General features: G+C 44.7%; 1 protein-coding gene across 3 annotated transcripts in view; it reads left to right on the top strand.

Annotated features, from left to right (window-relative positions):
• GNB1 (G protein subunit beta 1) overlaps positions 1–19543 on the top strand; it is a 75173-nt gene extending 55630 nt beyond the window's left edge. Inside the window, exons 5-11 of one of the 3 annotated variants that reach the window (XM_063145384.1) lie at positions 1046–1109; positions 6226–6388; positions 9276–9342; positions 10607–10808; positions 11002–11218; positions 15749–15864; positions 17549–19543. In XM_063145384.1, the coding sequence (XP_063001454.1) occupies positions 1046–1109; positions 6226–6388; positions 9276–9342; positions 10607–10808; positions 11002–11218; positions 15749–15855 (820 nt within the window). In that variant the 3' untranslated portion in view covers positions 15856–15864; positions 17549–19543. The remainder of the gene's footprint in view (positions 1–1045; positions 1110–6225; positions 6389–9275; positions 9343–10606; positions 10809–11001; positions 11219–15748; positions 15865–17548) is intronic. The other 2 variants (XM_063145382.1, XM_063145383.1) reach the window with 2 other exon arrangements.
• The last annotated feature ends 1107 nt before the right edge of the window (positions 19544–20650 follow it).

Below are 20650 nucleotides of genomic sequence, written 5' to 3' on the forward strand. Positions count from 1 at the left end.
TTCTGGAGAACTCTAAAGATAGAGAAAGCTTTGTGGCTGTCCTTAAATTGTTTTCAAATGCTCTTTCTGAATCCCTGACACTTTTAACTGTTCAGAGATCCCAAGTTCACAGTGAGCAGTGTGAATGAATTTGCCGTTGGCTGCCACAACGCATCTCTTCATAATAATTTTTTAATTGTATAAATATTTGGCTTTGCCTCGTTATCTTTTTTTCTTTAAATTTGTGGGTTTGTCTGCTCGTAGCAAATACTGATTGAATCAGCAGAAGCTGTTGGAGCGAGTCTTTTTAATCTAATGAAAGCAATCTTATTAATTCACTTGAGCTTGTTTATACAAGTTAAATAATCTCTACTCTCTTAAGCATCTTACAGAATCCTAGCTCTTTATATCCTCAAGAATAGAAAAGACTTGGGTGTGTCAGAGAAAGGACACCTCTTACGTCCAGTTGAATTGAGTGTGTTAACTTTTATTATTTTGATGTGTTCAGTGACCCAGTTCAGATGATCAAATCCTGGTTTAACAAGGCCAGAGATGCACAAGTTTGGGGCATACACACACACACATACAGCCCCGTCATTTCAAGTTGGTTTCTGAATCCTGGCTTGTTTGGAAGCTATTAATCTTAGTTCCCAGTTTGGATGTATCAGAAAGCCCCCGTTAACTGTGGTTTTCTGATTTGCTCACGTGAACAGAGGAGTGAAGCAGCCACAAAAGAGGCTGTATGCTGGATTTGATCGTCCAAATGTGCCCAGTGAGAACTAGTTCAATAAATTGATTAGCAGGAGACCTTGCTAATCTCGGCTGTGTGGTTTTGGACAGCTCACACTACTCTGGTTTCCCGTATGTAAAAGGGACTTTTGAGGACGACTTCAGGGGTTAAAGGGAGTAAAGGATTTTGCATATCAATTATGCAAATGATTAAGACTATGGTATCTTCAGATAAAGAGCAGTCGCTGCTAGCTCAAACTAATACTTTGTCTCCTGCACTTCTGATGTGTGCTTTGTTTACCATTTATCTTCTATCTTCCCTACATCGCCCTTCCAGGCTTCTCGTTAGTGCATCACAGGATGGCAAGCTCATCATTTGGGACAGCTACACCACAAACAAGGTGAGAGCAATTAATAGTCTTCTGCTATTTAATTACAACTTGGCTAAAAGAAGAACAATAAACCAAAGGAAGAGAACGTACAAAGGAGTCCTTTGAGTTTTGTTGTCGTTTCTGGTTTGGCTTTTGTTTTCTGACAAGGAGGGTCATATGGAGGGCCAGGTATAGAGTAATTCAAGGGTTGGCTCAGTTTTGGGTGCTTTTGTGAGATGAGGGAAAAGAGGAGCTGAATGGTAACTTTTTTCTTAGGTGTGTGCTGTGTGAAGTGACCCATCGCCTCTCTGGTTTTGATCTCTGTAGTAAAAACAGTCGGGAATACCTTCTAGAGCAGTGGTTCCCAAAGTGGGCGGTATTGCCCCCTTGGGGGCGGTGGGATTGCATAGGGGGGCGTTAAGAAGCAAGGAAGCGGCAGGGGGGCGCTCGAGGTGGTCTTTTCCGAGAAGCGCCTCTCCAGAAGGTCTTAAAACCCAGGGATACTTTTATGGGAGAAGGTAGTTTGGTCCTAAGCCATGTAGGGGAAGAATCCACACATGTATTAATACTATTTAAGAAGAGTCCTTTTAACGGTGAATTGAAATATTTCAAAAGCACCAAAACACTAATGAAGAGACATACCCTGCTTGGTGTGCCCCGCCATGCCGGCTGCAAAACAGAGGTGTTCGCTCTCTTTTCCCTCCATCCCTCGACAAGCCTGCGGCGGTGCTTTGGAATAAATTTTCCATTAATTGTTACTGTTTTGAATTTTATTGTTATTATCTTCCTTAGTGGGTCGTTGAAAACCGCTACTCTGAATAATGATTTGTATAGTGTAGGGTAGGGGGCGCTGGGCATGAGTTTGTGGAACCAAGGGGGCGGTTACCTGAAAAAGTTTGGGAACCACTGTTCTAGAGCCTTCACATCCTGGCTGTAGGTACATGTGACAAGGATCCACATTATAAAAGATTTACTTAGCACATGGAAAGGTTTAGCCTTAGTGAAGCTGAAGAGAGAGCACTGTAGTGATTTCTGAATAAAAGGCACAGCTGGGTAAGAAACAGGGATATGCAAACAAAAATGGGAAATACATTTTAGCCGAAATACATGCTTCAAAACTTAGAAAAAGAGGAAGCGGACAGGGCCTACAGAAGCATTTCAGCCGCTGAAGAGTATGGTGGCAGATTTGCTTTTTCAGTGTGGAGAAACAGTCAGAAATTACTATTTGCTAGCAGCCTTACAGGGCAGTTGTTCAGTCTTTCTACAAATTCGCCTTCTTCTTTCTCCCACCTCACCTTCTCCAAGACGTGAGGCCAAGTTTGATCCACGTCTTTCATTTCAGTATGTTTTGTCTCTCACTGATATCACGCATACAAGACTCTTGCACTTTACATTTGATTAGGCCAAAATAACTAATCCCTGCCAGTTCTAAATTCATAGATACTTCAACATAGTCACATGAAACTTACATCGAAAGGGTGGGTGAAAAATCTACTCTTTCACCATGGTTGTGAGAATGGTAAGGCGGTAACTAATCTACAAGACAATTCTCTCTTCACACTTGGAAAAGCGCCGCACACCAGGTTCAGTGAGCAGGAAGGGGGGTTAAGACTTGTACCCCCAAAATTATTTCTTTGCTTTTGCCATTCACGCACTTCCAGTCAATTTTGTGAAAGCCAGTAGGGTGCCATTGCTTCCCCAGCAAAAATCGACCCCAAAGCAACCAAGCACGCTCGGATTGCCTCCAAGGAGATCAAACATTTTGAGCTGGAAAACTCTCTACTAGAGGAAGTCCTTAACAGATTGTTATCAAATCACATCCTTGCTCCTTGCAGTGTCTCCTTCCCCGGCCCTGTGAGGGTTAGGAGACTTTTGTCAGTAAAGAGTATTCATCAAATATAGGAAATTGGATGACAGTTCTGTAATAACCAGAATGCAGGTTTAGATTAGTATTTTCAGAAGTCTCTGAATAGATTGCACATACAAAGTCACGTCTAAAAATATCTCGAAACAGCCCGGCTGTAGCTAAGCAGTCCTGCACTTGGACAGGATGCAACGATGATTCTAAAAAAGTAGGTGCTTGTAAGAAAGACGGGAAAGTGTTATGTCCAAATGGTGCGGTAGAAGCGACCATTTTGAGGCGTTTCATTGGCTGCCAAGTAGGAAACGTATTCTTTGGTGATTCTGGGTGCAATCCTATGCATGTTTAGACAGAAAAATAGGCCTACAATTGGCCTAAAATAGGCTGGGGAATGCTGGGGGTTGTAGGATATTTGTCTGTCTAAACATGCATAGGATTGCACCCTAAATCGCTGTATTTTTAGTAATAGAGCATCACACTTATTGCAGTGGCATGCTCAGCTTATTATTATTATTATATTTATTTGTATCCCGCCTTTTGCCCAATACTGGGCCTCAAGGCGGCCTTACAAAGTTTAAAACATACATTGTAAAACCTAGGAAAAGAAATGTACAAAAAACATTAAAAACACACACAAACGTTTAAATACACGACAAAATTATAAGTCATTAACATAGATGGAGGACCAGATAATTCTCCAAAGGCCTGCTGGAACAAACAAGTTTTAGCCTGCTTCCGAAAGCCCATCAAGGAGGGAGCCAGTCTAGCTTCCCCGGGAAGAGAGTTCCAAAGCACTGGAGCAGCCACTGAGAAGGCCCTCTCCCATGTTCCCACCAAGCGCCCCTGTGAAGATGGTGGGACTGAAAGAAGGGCTTCTCCAGAAGATCTCAAAGCACAGGCAGGCTCATAAGGGAGAATACGGTCTTTCAAATAACTTGGAACCGAGCCATATAGGGCTTGATAGGTCATAACCAGCACTCTGATTGTGCCCGGAAACAGACTGGAAGCCAGTGGAGCTGTTTTAACAGGGGAGTCGTATGCTCCCTGTAACCAGCCCCGGTCAAGCAATCTGGCTGCAGCTCTTTGAACGAGCTGGAGTTTCCGAACACTCTTCAAAGGCAGCCCCACGTAGAGCGCGTTACAGTAATCCAATCGGGATGTAACTAAGGCATGCGTCACCGTGGCCAGGTCCGACATCTCTAGGAACTAGCTAATGTGCTGGGTGTTTTCTTCTAATCCTCAAACAAGAAAATATTTTAAAAAACACATTTTTAAAATTTTACAGCATTATCTCATACTGAAACTCAAGGCACACATTAGAAACATAGGAAGCCGCCCTATAAAGGTTCAGGCCAATGGTCCATGTAGCCCAATATTGTCAACACTGACTGGCAGCAACGCCCCTCCAGTGTTCAGGCAGGAGTTTTTCCAGCCCTACTTGGATCTACCGGGGATTGAACCTGGCACTTTCTGCATGCAAAGCAGGTGTTCTACCACTGAGCCATGGCGTCTCCCCTTGCAGATGAAGGACTGAGCCTGAGGAATGGTGGCCTGGCTAAAGCCGCCTAGTAAGTGAATTCATGGCAGAGGCAAGTTTGAACTGGGGACATACAGAATACATGGCTTAGTGTCTTAATTACCATGCCATAGTAGCTCTCCAATACGGAGGCTGTGATCTCTGCTGGTTGCACACAGTGAAAATAGGAGTTGGAGAAGTTGCCATGTGGCTCGCTGGCCTGAAAAGCTCACTCTTGCTCTAAACGAAAGCTTAAGACCACATCATCAACCAACTGTAGAACCTGGACAAATCCCAACTTCCTGGGCTTCTAAAAAATTGACGCTCACTTTCCTTGAGCGTTCTCTCCGAAAACGTTTGAAATATTCTTCAAACCCTGTTTGCAACCATTAGGAGAACCTAGAGCTTAAAAGTGGAATTCTGGGTTTCATGCGACGTTCTGGGCTTGACGAATCCAAGGCTGGAGTTAAAATCGCAGGAAGAAACATTAACAATCTCAGATATGCAGATGACACCACTTTGATGGCTGAAAGCGAGGAGGAGCTGAGGAGCCTTATGACAAAGGTGAAAGAAGAAAGTGCAAAAGCTGGGTTGCAGTTAAACCTCAAAAAAACCAAGATTATGGCAACCAGCTTGATTGATAACTGGCAAATAGAGGGAGAAAACATGGAGGCAGTGACAGACTTTGTATTTCTGGGCGCAAAGATTACTGCAGACGCTGACTGCAGCCAGGAAATCAGAAGACGTTTACTTCTTGGGAGGAGAGCAATGACAAATCTTGATAAAATAGTTCAGAGCAGAGACACCACACTGACAACAAAGGTCCGCATAGTTAAAGCAGTGGTACTCCCCGTAGTAACCTATGGCTGCGAGAGCTGGACCATAAGGAAAGCTGAGCGAAGGGAGATAGATGCTTTTGAACTGTGGTGTTGGAGGAAAATTCTGAGAGTGCCTTGGACTGCAAGAAGATCAAACCAGTCCATCCTCCAGGAAATAAAGCCAGACTGCTCACTTGAGGGAATGGTATTAAAGGTAAAACTGAAGTACTTTGGCCACATAATGAGAAGACAGGATACCCTGGAGAAGAGGCTGGTGCTAGGGAAAGTGGAAGGCAAAAGGAAGAGGGGCCGACCGAGGGCAAGATGGATGGAGGATATTCTGCAGGTGACAGACTTGACCTTGGGGGAGCTGGGGGTGGCGACAGCTGACGGAAAGCTCTGGCATGGGCTGGTCCATGAAGTCACGAAGAGTCGGAAGCGACTGAACGAATAAACAACAAAAAATCTGCTGCCTTTAGCTAGGTCCCAAAGATAGTTTTCTGTCTAGTACAGTGTGAGGATTCCCCACAACCACCCCATACGCACACATGGAGAGGTTGTTGCAAATACTAAGATGATGAATGTGAGGGTAAATTGCATAAAATTGTACCCTGAAAAGAAATTTAGAAGTGAATCATCACCGGGAGAAGTGCCTAATGCAAGACATTCTGTTGCTGAGCCAGAATATTCAAATGGGCCTCCATCTTCCTGTTTACCGTGTTTACATAACACTTGTGCAGCTCCTGTCTTGTTTCAGTGGGATTTGTAGGATTCCCCCCACCCCATGCGTCAGATCTGTCTGCCCCTCACTATGTTACACTTAACTGCCACCCCAAAATCTACTGCCTGTGGCAACTAACTCACTTTTCCTAACAGGCCCATGGTAAGACTGTCTTGGGAGAAGGAACCTGACAAAACGGCCGGCGTAATGTCTTCTTTTTTTAATTCTAGGTCCATGCCATTCCCCTGCGCTCATCCTGGGTAATGACCTGTGCTTACGCTCCATCTGGAAACTACGTGGCCTGTGGTGGCCTCGATAACATCTGTTCCATTTACAACCTGAAAACACGTGAAGGCAACGTACGTGTAAGCCGTGAACTGGCTGGCCATACAGGTGAGAATGGTCTGTTTTCAATAGATATGTTTCGACTCTCTGGTTTCTTAATCTGTGTTCCTTCTATGACTTCCCCTGAAAAATTGGTGACCATCTTGCTGGTGTGACAGTGTTTGTGGCAAATGACTTTGCAGAGGTATTCCGAAGCAGGCGGGATAATAATTTTGGGGACATTAATTGCAAGGCTGAAATAATGTGATTTCTGTGCCCATCCAGGGTCTATATCGCAGGGTGGGTAGAGAAAACAGGAGCTGTTATTTGGCTGCAGTGGTGGCTGATTGCTTTACACCATACATTTTAGGGAGATGTGCTTTTTGACTGTCATGCTTTGCTCTTGTACCACCAGTAATGTATGGACAGCAGGGCAGGATACTTGAAATGAGTTTATCAAAAAGGGTTCATCTGTACAACATGCTGAAGTGAGGGGCTATAATACAGTTTCATTTAATTGTCTTGCTTGGAGTTAATTGGCCAGAACGGGGTATACAGACAGCAGGGGTCCTTCTAAAGACATCCCAGAAGATAAAAGACATTGTTGGAAATTAATCTTGTATGTCTGCCTCTGTATGTTTGCACATGCACCCATGTGTTCTTGCAGATCTAAATTTTTGCCAACTTAGCAATAATAATAATAATAATAATAATAATATATTTCTGTTACTTAGGGGCTTTTTAGAGCTGTGTAGCAGGAGAAATGGCTTGAGGGACAAATATATTAACAAATACGTTGTTTTGCAAGTAGCTACACCTAAATAACAAGCGTTTCCCTTGGCATCATAAATCCTACTGCTTCCCTTCTCTAAATTGACACGGTGGTCCTTTGGAAGAAGCAAATATTGTCAAAAACTACCCTGTGGAAATTGAAAATAATTTTCCATAGTAAACAGGATGACGGAATCTCGAAACATTTTCTTGTTGTCCAGTGCCATGGTCTAGTTTAAATTATTCCTTCTGATTATTTAAGCCTAGAATATAAGATTCACTCAGGTCAAAGTTCCTAAAATGTGAATAGAAATTTTTTAGGCTAAGGCTAGGCTAAGGAAGTATGTGGATGGAAAAATCAACTCTGTCTCAGGGCTTGTTCACACTATTATTTATTTATTTATTATTTACAATATTTATATACCGCTCCCCATTGAAACTTTCGGAGCGTTGTACAAGATAAAATGAAAAGAAAAACAGAATAAAACACTTAAAACAGATTTTAAAAGAAGCAGATACAGTGACTCCTGGCTGGACATTAAGGAAAAGCTTCCTGGAATACAGATGTTTTCAGGAGGCACCGAAAAGAGTATAACATGACATTGCTTGTATGCTGGTTTTTGTTGCGGCTTTCCCATAAGAATCCTGGGGATTGTAGTTTGATAAAGAGAATTCTGTGTTGGAGATCCCTTCCTCTAACTTCCCAGGATTCCCTGGGAAGGGGGATGATGGTTAAACTACTTTGTGGTATTGATGTGCCCTTGGAGGGCAAAGAGATGTGGGAAAAGGAGTGAGCCTCTTAGATGCTGATGTATTGCCAGTATGCTCCGTGGAACTGAGGACAAGTTGTCGGTCTCCAGAATTTATCCTCCGACGCTGCTCAGTGTGCCTTTATGCTAATAACCATCGGATGTGGCATTCAGCAAACCTCTGCAACTTTCCATTTGCTCCTGAAATCGGTAGTAATACATCAGATGATCTGCAGGGAAAAGCTGGCTCAGAAGGCGTTCCATCTTTCAAGGTTGCAGCCCTCCCTCTCCCCAGAGCTATGTCGCATCTTTACGCTGTCTTTTGTTTCTGTAAAAGAACAAAATCTCGAGGTGTGGCCAAGCGCATAGGCTCCTTCCTCCAGCGGTTGCCAGCTTGGCTCCGGAAAAAACCTTTAACAGTTCTTAAGAGGAAACCTCAGGCGGCCTCTGTGTCTTGCTGTCTTTCCACCGCTGCATGGCTTTACTGATACAGACGAAAGGGATCTCTCTGAGAACGGCTCACAGAGGGGAACTGAGGTTACTCAGCAATGAATAGTTATTTATAATCCAGTGAATTCAAAGTGTTTATGACTCCCAATTTAATGTAATGAATAACCAATGGATCGAGCCAGATTCAGGCTGGTGTTTGTGGTACGTTGCTTGCATGGCCTGACTTTTAGCTAATTCATAGGAGGTATATGCTCTTCTGTGTACTGCTGCGAAGTTAAAACTAATTCTTCATGGGCGTGGTAACTAGTGGAAAATCATGCCCAGCCAAAGGGTTCGTTCTCCGAGGGGGGGAAATGGGAATACCTGTCGTGGTGGTGGTCTTTCTTCCTTTTTTCTTTAATCTTGAGATAACCTGACAAGGATGTTCTTGCAAAGGGATAGTTATTAAATGACCACAAGCTGCAAGAAATGTGAGACCTCTGAGTTGAGTCTCCGAAAATGCCCTGGTTCAGATAGGCAGCTTTCTTGATCACCTTTTTATTTTGGATATAAGAGGGGATCCGGCCGACCTGTGCTTTCGGGGAACTGCCGTCAGGCACACAACAGCCACCCTTTCGGAAGTGGGTGGAGCCCTCACACGCTGGAATGGCAATTCCGCCGGCGGCACATAGGTCCATTCAATCACCTGTTTAACGGGCTGGAGCTGAGGGCCAAGTGGCCGGCTGTGCTCGCTCTAGCCGTGTGAGTTGGGCCCCTCAGCCTGCATTTTAACCTGCCATTCTTAGGAGCAATATTGTGAGAGTTTGTTGGGTAAAAACTTCACCTGGAACGGGTTGAGATGCTCGGGGTCTTTTGGTCTACACCTCTGCCCAGCTGTTGGGGAAAGTGGCAGTTCATAACTAAAGCAGTAGCTGTGGAAAAGCACACAAAGTGTTGTCTGTATTATTGAATCATATTTTGCTCTCTTTACCCTTTTCCCATTGCAGGCTACTTGTCATGTTGCCGTTTCGTGGACGATAATCAAATTGTCACCAGCTCTGGAGATACCACTTGGTAAGGAGAAGACCAGTAGCATTACTGTAGAGATGGGCTTGTGTGCTAAACGAAATTAGGGAGAACCTTTCCTGTCATGCTGTGACAGTCTAAATCTGTGCTGGATGGGGGCCTTATGCCCATTCCTTAGTTGTTTATACCAGGAGGTAAACTCCTAGATGCCACAGGTCTTCTCCAAGCAGCGGCTGAGACTTGGCCCACACATGCAGCAGAATAAAGGATTTGACCCTCTTCTGTTCCACTTCAGGCTGCATAGAGGGCGAATCGCTCTTGCTCCCTTGTTAGTAGGGCATTTTAACCCAGCCTGCTTTCTACTTGCGGGGAGATCGAGTGTGTGTGTAAAAATATAAATTCAATTTTGGCATAAACACAGCTCTTCTCTGGGTACTCCTAATGGTGGGGATAATGGAGGCTTTAAAGACGACGACAACAACTTCCATCTTTTAAGGCCCGCCAGTCTGAGAGCAAGAGACCTGAACCTCATAGACATATCTTTCCTTCCCAGGCACAGTTATTTTCGTTTACGTGTGTGAATGTGGTGTCCAGGACTGATGTTGGGAGAATTGCTCTTTCGAGGGGTTGTGTAAAAAGTTAAAAGCAACAGTGTGTCTTGCAACAGTTTAAATGCTAGCAAATAAGTATTATTTATTTATTTATTTATTTATTTAAGCATTTTTTTTATCCCGCCATTCAGCCAATAAAAGATTCTCACGGCGGCTTACAAAAGTATTTCTTGACAGTCCCTGCCCACAGGCTTACAATCTAAAAGACATGACGCAAAAGGAAAGGGGATTGGGAGGGAGGAGGAGAAGGGGGGAAAGGAAAGCAAATTCAGGCACTACAATCTTAGTTGGAAAGTTCAGCAGTTACAGGTGACAGCAGGAGGGAGGGGGCTCTCAGCTGGAGCTGGACCCAGGCATGGTGGAGAGGTGCCTGGCTGCTGCTTCCTCCCTCACTGGTGGCCTCTGCAGAGACAGTTGGTAGCAGGAGGGAGGGGATTCTCAGCTGGAGCTGGACCCAGGCATGGTGGAGAGGTGCCTGGCTGCTGCTTCCTCCCTCACTGGTGGCCTCTGCAGAGACAGTTGGCAGCAGGAGGGAGGGGGCTCTCAGCTGGAGCTGGACCCAGGCACGGTGGAGAGGTGCCTGGCTGCTGCTTCCTCCCTCACTTATTATGCCATAAGCTTTCGTGGACTGGAGTCCACTTAATCAGATGCAGGACAAGGTTTTCTGACATTTGTTCCTTTTTAACCCATTTCCCTGCCAGCGCCCTTTGGGACATAGAAACAGGTCAGCAAACAACCACATTCACTGGTCACACCGGAGATGTCATGAGCCTGTCCCTTGCTCCTGATTCCAAGTGTTTTGTTTCTGGTGCCTGCGATGCCTCTGCAAAGCTGTGGGACGTCCGAGAAGGGATGTGCCGGCAAACCTTCACCGGCCATGAGTCTGACATCAACGCCATCTGTGTACGTAAGCTCTTTGTGGGGAAATGGGGCGTTAAGTGTGTGTCCGTCCTTGTGTACATCAGATGCCTCCCGGTTATTGTGGCGAACTTCTTGATGGAGTGGGAAATAGCATTCCTGCTGCTGTTGAAGGCTTTTGGAGACTGGATCGCCTTGCCTGTGTGTATTATCTCTGTGTTTCTTCGTTTCCCTTAAGTTCTTCCCAAATGGCAACGCGTTTGCCACAGGATCTGATGATGCCACATGCCGGCTCTTTGATCTCCGGGCCGACCAGGAGCTGATGGTTTATTCCCATGACAACATAATTTGTGGCATCACCTCTGTAGCTTTCTCCAAGAGTGGGCGTCTTCTTCTAGCTGGCTATGATGACTTCAACTGCAATGTGTGGGACACGCTCAAAGCTGACAGAGCAGGTGAGCTTTTGGCGTCTTTTTGGCTAAAAATAGGGACGGAGGGGGGACGGTGTGTCTGACGGAGAGAGAGAGAGAAAGAGAGAGAGAGAAGCAAACATAGTTCCTGAATAAAGGAGGGTGAAATCAACAGCAGATGGGGAGAAAAGGATAAACAACTAAAGGGCAGTGTTTTAATTATTAGGGTGAGAAGGTCTGAACCCCTAACTCTCCCCAGCATTAATGAAATCCCCTACAGCCTTCTAAACGCAGTAACTTAAGATGGCCGTCTAAAAGGTAAAGCCCCCCCCTCTAGTATGAGCACTAACTAAGGGTATTTTAGAACTGGGGTGGGCAGGGCCCAGGTTAAAAAAAAACCTGAGATCCAAGCTACACCCACGGCAAAATTCAACTCTTGCTGGGTGATTATCGCATCTAATGGCAGCTGGAGGCATTCGTAAAAACCATACCACTTGTTTAGATTTGAAAGAACAAGAAGTCACGGAAAATAACGACCAGCCGAAATTTTGCAAACTGGGCATCTGAAGCCTGTGCCCATCGCCGATCACGAATTGCTGTTCAGATTTCTAAAAGCTCTACATCTCCCTCAAATGCAGCATTTCGATTGTGCCCATTTGCATATTCATGGGCTTACGCTGAATAATCTGTTCACAAATATTTTGATAAGTGTATGGTGGGAGAGGGCAAACAAATATGTGGCGTTGTCCAAAAGTAGAGTAGGCACACCGTTGGGCCTAGGAGTGGGTGAAAGGTTCTCTCCGGTCGATACATTTCTAAACACTTCCCTACACACAGGACTAGAAACATGCTTCTTGAAAACCAATTCTTAGGAAATCAAAATTCCAGTACCTTGTGGTACACAATCATGTTTAGGTAATGCAGTCCTCCAACACTGGGGCAATGGGGTGGGGTGGGAGCTTAATTCTACTTGCCCATAACATTCATAGATGGACTTGGCCACAATCCTTTTATTAGAGAGACTGGGTTCACACAACACGCTAACCCATGATGGTTTAGTTTCTGGAACAACCCATGATGGATTAGTGTGTTGTCTGTGAGATATTCCTCAACTCCCTTGGTGGGTTATTTCCCCTAAACAAGCCACCATGATAACCCATGGTCTTCAGTAAGGGTTATTTTACCTATGGTGGATTAGCGTGTTGTCTGTTGCACAGCATGGGTTATGGAGATTGCCTACAGAGCTGCTCAGCAAGAGTGGCCAAAAAAGCTGCCACTGCTCTGCTCCTCTCAAGCAATCTCTATTCCCACCGCAAAGGAAGCTGGGATACTTGCCTGGCTGGGCGGGAAGTCTACAGGAGGAGGAGGAGCGAGGGTGTGTGTGTGTGAAATAAACTACTCATAGAATCATAGAATAGCAGAGTTGGAAGGGGCCTACAAGGCCATCGAGTCCAACCCCCTGCTCAGTGCAGGAATCCTCCGTGTAGCTTGATGGCGGATTGTCTGACAGAAGCACAGTAGGTTGTTTTCATAACTACCTACCCAGCATAGCTTGCCACCCACCATGGGTTAGCATGATGTGTGAACCCAGCCAGTATGTTTGTGTATATATTCTGTATAATTCCTAACAAAATGGATGTGACCCGCCAGCTGCTTGATATTAATAGGACGGTATTTCCTCAGGACGATTCAGGTGAAGAGTTGGCAGTTACACTGTACAGAAATACTTAAAGCTGCTTAGTATTCCTCTGGGAATTCACACTGTGGGCTGGTAAGGTAGTGGTAACGGCCAACTAATGATTTGTAGCTGCTGATTTTATTATCTAAAACTCTGCACTCAGCAAAACGTTCCTTCTGTGAATAACATTTATTGCCTGCGTTCACCCTTAAAGTTAAAAATACATTCCAAGGCTTTCACTGTTAACATACTTTGACGCATTTCTTTGCGAAGAATTTAGAAATATAATGATGGGGAAGCCATGGTGCTTGAGGGTTCAGTAGCCGCAGGAAGCAGCCGAGGTGCCAATACTTGGCTGTCTTGGTATGCCTTGTCCGGTTTATTATGGGTCCAGCAAGTGGGGGGAGCAGGGAGGTGAGAACTCACAAAAGGTAAGGTGGGACGAGCCTATAACTCACCTTATGAAGAGGGGGAAAGTGTGAGGTTTTTTTTAAAAAAAATCCGTGCCAGTTGCACTGTGGTTTCTTTAAATTTGCCATTAAAAACCATTCATTTTAAGCAATCAACTGATTATTTTTTTAAAAAAGTCTGGTGGGAGGGAGGCAAAAGGTGGATTAAGTCAAAGGAAATCTGAGTTTTAAAGAAAGTTGGCTATCACCGTGCCGCTTGCTAACAGAACAGCTCTTCCGACAATTGGTCTTTCCTAGCTCTCTTCGTTTCCTGAGTAGGCTTCTTAGCTTATACGTTCAGAGATGAAGCTTTATTCCCCCTCCTCGGTTTAACTGTAAACTCACCAGGGATTGTGACAGCGTCTGCATCAGAATGGCGCCCTGCCATGTCATTGGACTTGGTTTCTATGCAGTGGTATAACTATTCCGAGGTGCTGTTCGCTGCTCGTGCGTCCAGGCTTTGGCCGGGCCTCAGAATGTGGAGGGTTCTTATCGCTTGAAGTGCTGCTGCCGCTGACTCAAACTGGAGGCTTCCTTGACGTTTCAGAAGCTCTAATGGGTTTTTGAGATGGGCAACGTCACAATTGGCACTATACATATTTTATACGGAAAGTCTATCCGAATGCGTTCTAAACATTTGGCGAAAGCGTTCTAAACAGTGGCTTCATAGGCTTCACTCAGGCTTGCTCGTCATGCTGAGATTCATAAACGTACTGGAAACTACCCTTTTACATTGTGTCATGACACGGCAGCCCACCCTGGGTTATTTAACCCACAGTGAGTCCGTGGGGCACATGTGGCTGCCATTTTGAATATGCAAACCCCGCTCGGGGGGTGGTTTTGTCATGTGAATCCAGCAAGTGTGAGTTAAGTGAGGGATAACAGCCCTCACATAAACCACGCTGGCGGGGTTCACATGATGCAACCCCCAAGTGGGGGTTGGCTATGCACCCTGGTGTCCACGGGCGCCGCAACTCACCACACGTTGCGGCATGTCGTCTGAACCCAGTTGAGCTGCAGTGTGTCGTCCAAATCCAGTCTCTGCATCAGGGATACAAACCCCCTAGGTACCGTCCCCATGACCCCAAGGGCCAAATCCTTCCCTGCCGAGATCCCAGTCTGTCCCTCTCGGGTTCCCAAGATAGCCACGCTTCTTTCTTCCAACCACCAATTTTTGGGTGTACCCAGCGTTTGCGCAGTTTTTCCCAGATTCCAAAACTTCGAAATGCCTCTGTCCTCTTGGACCCCAAGAGCCCTCAAGCTAAAAGAGGTCAAACGCCCCTGCCCTCAAAATGGCTCCATTCTCTAAGGTTTTCAGTGTGCCAATCGACTTGAAGAGCGCTTGGACTCCAGTCATTTATTCACTCAGTTGTTTCTGCCAAAAGCTCCGCCTTTGCTCCGATGCGCCCATGGAGATCCTGTGTGCAAGAACATCTCTGTTACCGTATTTCTTCGATTCTAAGACGCCATCGATTCTAAGACGCACCCCATTTTTAGAGATGTTTATTTGGGGAAAAAAGGACATCTTAGAATCAAAGAAATACTTCCCTCACCGCCCAGCCAACCTCCTCCCCCCGCCCCGCGCTTTCTTCTAATGGTTGTGTCCTTTTCTTTTTTCCCTCTGTGAGAGAAGAAACTGCCGTTTGCGCAGGAAGAAGGAGGGGCGTTGAAACAAAGAGTAAACTTAACTCTCCAGTCCCGCTTTTTACTTGTCTGTGCACCAGGGGATGATGTGAGTAAGTCCCATGGAAATCGATGGGACTTACGAATAAATTTGCCTAACAAAAAACCAGGCGCTTACCCTCCCAGCTCCTCGCTGGCACGGCTCGCGGCTGCTGCAGGAGCTTCCTCTTTTCCTCTTACCGTATTGCTTCGATTCTAAGACGCCATCGATTCTAAGACGCAGTCCATTTTTAGAGCTGTTTATTTAGGGGGGAAAGTGCGTCTTAGAATCGAAGAAATACGGTAGTCAGGAGGAGCTCTGACGTCCTGAAAGAGATGCTTCTCTGAGATTTCTCTTGCATTCAGATTAACAAGAAAATGTGTGTGTGGGGGGACTTTGCTCACACACCTCAGAGGGCCCTCCTGTGCCTAAGGAAACTCAAGATCGGAGCAACAGAGTGAAGAGTACAATCACATCACTTCCTTTGGAAGTCGCCTTCTCATTTGTTATTTGAGGAGCCAAATAACAAATAAAGAAGCCGGGCTCTGTTCGCACTGTGGGTTCTTCATTGTGGTCTCTGTGCATCACACATTATGGGCCTTCAGCACAGGCAAAGAGCCCCTAATGTGTGAGCGCACAGATGACCACTCGAAGAACTACCGTTACAGGGAAGCAACCTGCATTTCTGGGCCGATTTCTCATAACCACAATCATCAGAACTTGTCAAATCTGAAAAAGGGTTTTGCTTTTGCTTTGCTTTATCTCTCTCTCTCTTCATTTCCTAGGCGTCCTAGCAGGCCATGATAACCGTGTCAGTTGCTTAGGTGTAACTGATGACGGCATGGCAGTGGCAACAGGATCGTGGGATAGCTTCCTCAAGATCTGGAACTAAAGTCTGTAGGTACCTTTAAACAAAACAACAAAAAGGTGGGTGGGGTGGGAAAACACACACACACACACACACAGAAATACACAGAGTTACCAGTTCAGTTGTACAAGATCTTAAATTTCTCTGGGTGTGCACGTACACACTCCAAGGTAGCCTGAACCCATCGCAATGCAGCTTCTCTGTGGTCTCTGCTTGTTTCAGTAGAGCTTGAATGGGGCAGCAAGGACTCTTAATCACCCTTGCTGGTATTTTTAATTTCTTTACCGTGGCTAGAGAAGGAATTTGTGCAGGCACGAGGTCTGTGCTGGTGAAATGCACAGGAATTTGTATGTCTGTGTAGGGTGCTTAGTGCACTGAAATAATAATAATAATAATAATAATAATAATAATAATAATAATAATAATAATAAAAAATAACGGGAGAAATGCCTGCCCAAGAATCAAAGCTGGTTCATTTTAACATATCATGTTCCAGTCCATCTCTCCTGTGTAAAATGTTCTTAATGAGTGGGACGAAATAAGGCTCTTGTGAATTTTGCACTCCGCTCAGAAAACGCTCTTCTAAGCATGAAGCGCAATCTCGGTCAGGAAGCTCCGTCCAGGCTTAGTCGAAAGGAATGGGGGTCTGCCCAAGAGCAGTTCCTTGCTCCACCACAGCTCCCATTCATTTCCATAGGGAAAGGAGATCTGGTCAACGGTGCCTTGCGTCTGTTAAGGGTAGCTAGAGCAAAAGAGGGTCAAACACACGGCACTGGTACCCGAACGCACATCCGTTGCATAAGCAGGAAAATCCTTCACTTCTGTGAATGTGCCCATCCAGGGCTCCTAACCGAGATGGAGAGTGCTTGTCAAGGGAACTTTTAATGGCATCCCTGTGGCAGGTGGTCACTTGCAGCTTGTCTGTTCCTCTGGACCTTCATGCTTTCATGATGACTATGTGGAACCTATAGGATCGGTGGCGCCATGCGTCTGAATACCAGTCACTGGGGAACAGCCATGGAACAGGGCTATTGCTCTCATGTGTTGCTTCTGGGCTTCCCAGGGACAATTGGTTGGCCACAGTGGGAAACAGGACGCTAGACCAGATAGGCCCATGGTGTGATCCAGCAGGGCCGCTGGACCGATCGCCTTGAGCTGGCTTTTTTTCCTTCTCATGTACAGCTGGGCGGTGCATAAGTTGTGCGCAGCAGCCGCCCCACACAAAGATTTCACCCAGATTTCGTCCACGTTCAACTTCTGTGTACTTGGTGGATGCAGTTTTAGGCCTCCCGTACATTCTGGGCCTGTTCAAACAACACGCTAAGCCGTGGTTAGGCCGCTAACCCCTTTGCAGCAAGTGGCTAGTGAGCATGGTTTAACCGTGGTTATGTAGTCGAATGACACGCTACGCCATCACGGTTAGCTCAGAACGCTTACCCATCATGGCTTAGCCTGAACAGGGCCACTGTGTTGATACGTGAGAGGGTTCCAAGTAGCCATATGAAGTTGCATTGTGTTCTATGTGACCTTGAAATTGGTTATTGGTAGGCAATGAATAGGCTAGCTATTTGGGAGAAAAGGTAGACTCCCTTGCTTTCATACAGATTAGCCTTAAAACTAGTTGAGGGGAGTGGGGAAGTTATTATTTAAAAGTTGGTAGGGTTTATGATGTTCTATAAAGGTTTAACTAAACCTTTTTGTATGTGTTCTGTTTCAGAATAGCGGTGGACTCCTCACTGACTGGAAGACTTTTCCAACGGTTTCAAATAATGTATCCAATCTACTAACTTGGACACCCCCCCACCTCTCCCCCCCCCCCATTCCTACCCAGCCACCAAAAGGCCAAGATCTCTCACATCTCCTATTGCTGAAATGAAGAGCACAATTATCTCTCAAAGAAGAATTCCTGTGGTTGCGTACAAAATAGCAAAAGAAGTAAAAATTGTGCATTCCTTTTGGGACCACTTTTCGTCTAGAAAACTAAAGAAAAACACGCACTTGTGTAAAGCATGTCCAGACAAAAAAAAAAAAAGAGGAAAAAAAAATACATTGTGAAGCAGACAACTTTTAACTTTCACTGTAGTTTAAAAATTGCAAACCATTGATCTGGTTTTACTGACTTTATGAGTTGGGGGTGGGTGGGCCTTGTTTTAATCTCACTTTCAAACTTTAAAGTCGTGTTTGTAGCAGGATTGACATCAAACAAAAAATTGTCCATATTTCCATTTCTTTTCCTTTCCTTTTTTTTAAAATGCAAATTTGCTTTTGCAGTCAATTGTTGAGCCAAGGCAAGGGAATCCAAACCCAGATGTTTCTGGGATTGTTAATGCTGTAAATTAATTTAGTCCCTGAATTATTATTTTTTATTATTATTTCTGTCTTTAGTGTCACAAATCGTTGCACAAATATTGCATATATAGGATAATGTTAAGTAAGATAACCAAGCACACGCTGTACATGGTATTGAATGTTTGTTTTTAAAAAAAATAATTCACCTTTTATGGGTAACAAATGCAGTCTAGGTTTTTCCACCCCACCTTCACATATCATTGTTCCAATTTTGTTATATGTTTTTTTGGCATAGTTTTGCATTTCTGATGCCTAATCGGGGGCGGTTTATAGCCCTAACACTACCCCATAATCTCAGCAAACAAGATTCTTTGGGTTGTGGGGCGGGGCGGGGCGGGGGGAATTGAAAAGAAAAACCTGTTCAGCGCTTGGCTATTCCATCAGTTCTTTGTGTATGAAACAAATGTACAAATTAATGTTTTTGAAAATAATGATCTTAAACTTTCTAAGTTAAACAAGAACAACGGAAAGAGAGAGAAGAAAAAAAATGTTTTTGGTTTGCCATGTTGGGTTGGATGACTCTTTAGAATCGCATGCTATAGAAATGCTCAAGTACATATGAGACTAACGCGTCCTTATATGTGTTTTCTTTCAAGAAATAACCTGTCCATTTTTCTAAGGAAAAAAAGGAAAAGAGAAAAAAAAAAAAGCTGTAACCATTGCTGATCTCATTTCTTGTCGCTACTCTGTGCATAACGCCTACAACGAAACCGATGAAGAATGAAAAGTACCGAGCTATGCACATCTTGGAGTAGTCACTATTCTTAATTTAAAAGAAAGAAAGAAACCACCTTTTTAAACAATTGCTGTAGATTTGATTCCGGGGTGGGGAAGGGAAGATCATTCTTTAAACTCCTCTAACAGCCGGTTGGCTCTCCTCAAATGAGCCCTTTTTAATCAGATGAGGTGTCCCGTCGCCCCCAATCAAGCAGCATTTCCTGGCTTTGTGTTTTGAAAATGAAAGGAAAAAAACCCTAAAGAGTAGCAAATGTTTTGTCAAACTTTGATTCTCCCTTTCACTGTACCAGAATTCCCCCTCCTTCTTCGCTGCAGCAGTGGCTTTTATCCATTTTGGGTTCTTTTTCCCTCTCTCTGCAACATTCTGTACAAAATGTGCTGTAATCGTGCGTTTTTAGGCCTGGATTTGGCATTTCAAATTTTTTAAAACCCTCTTCCCCACCCACCCACCGACCCACCCCTTCTCATGAATCTTTACTCTCCGTAGAGCTTTCTCCACACCCTTGTATCCTTCACCTTTTGTATTTAATTTTAAAGTCAGTGTACTTCAAGAAAGCTGGATGCAAGATAGATACTATATTAAAATGTACTGTTATTTAAGATGTAATAAAGCAGTTTGACATGAGCTGCCTTTGGCCCCTTGTTGGTTTTCCAGCTTGAAGCTGGGGTGATCGTGGTTCCAAACGGGGTGTGTGTGTGAATGTGTTTTAAAGCAAAGGAGCTACTTCGGCTGATGTTTCACTGTGGGCAGCTGGGATGGGCCCTGTCAGCTTTCAGGGAAGGCAGAACACACACGCTGCTGCTCATGGCCTGTGTGTGGCTTCACACACACCCTCAACCTCTCCCTGTTGTTCTTCTCAGGTACCTGCTTCTGTTAATATGTACACATTTGACCTACAATATGGCCCCGTTCAGAAGATACCTTAAACCATGGCTTTAACCACGGTGGTTAAGCCAGAAAGCCCGGTCGTGTTCAGAAGACAACTTAAGCCATGGCTTTAACCACAGTGAATAAGGCTTTTTGCCTTAGTCACCATGGTTAAAGCCTTGGTTTAAAGTGTCTTCTGAACACGACCTGGCTTTCTGGCTTAACCACCGTGGTTAAAGCTGTGGTTTAAGGTGTCTTCTGAACACGGCCAATGAATATCATACTAATGCACTTAATTAAAAATAACTATTGTGCATGCGTTTCTCTTATCATTGTGCATGTGTGATGCAGGCAGTAATAGGAGTAATTTGTTGAAACAGGCCTTCCGTCAAAGCTTCATTCTAGAGGGATGGGGGAGTTTTCTTAGCAGGTTTGGATTGGCTTTGAGGAGGGAAAACCTGTACAGGCCTGTTTTTCCCTGCAGAGAAAAATATGTTTTCCTAATCTTATTTATTTTTAACAGTTCACCCCCAGTTGTTTCATGACTTAATCGCACTAAGGAAGTTTCTCTGAAGTGAATAGCAGGATTTCAAATCCTGTCGTGCCAAACTTTAAAGTCTGATACTTGAAGCTGTAATTTCTGCACATCTTCACCCAAGATTTTCATTGCAGAAATTCCACTTTCCAAGCCTTCAGAGGGCCAGATGATGGCACCTTGGAAAACATTGCCTCCTGCTAGTGCTACTTTTAAAAAAGGGGGGGATTTGCTCCTGTGATTTCTCTCCTCCTCGCTACCAGGGTGGAAGGCTTTTGCATGTGAAAATGGGCAACCACTAGGTATTTTTGATGGTTGTGTGATTAGCT

This window comes from Elgaria multicarinata, chromosome 20 (assembly GCF_023053635.1).
Source record: "Elgaria multicarinata webbii isolate HBS135686 ecotype San Diego chromosome 20, rElgMul1.1.pri, whole genome shotgun sequence".
Taxonomy (NCBI): domain Eukaryota; kingdom Metazoa; phylum Chordata; class Lepidosauria; order Squamata; family Anguidae; genus Elgaria; species Elgaria multicarinata.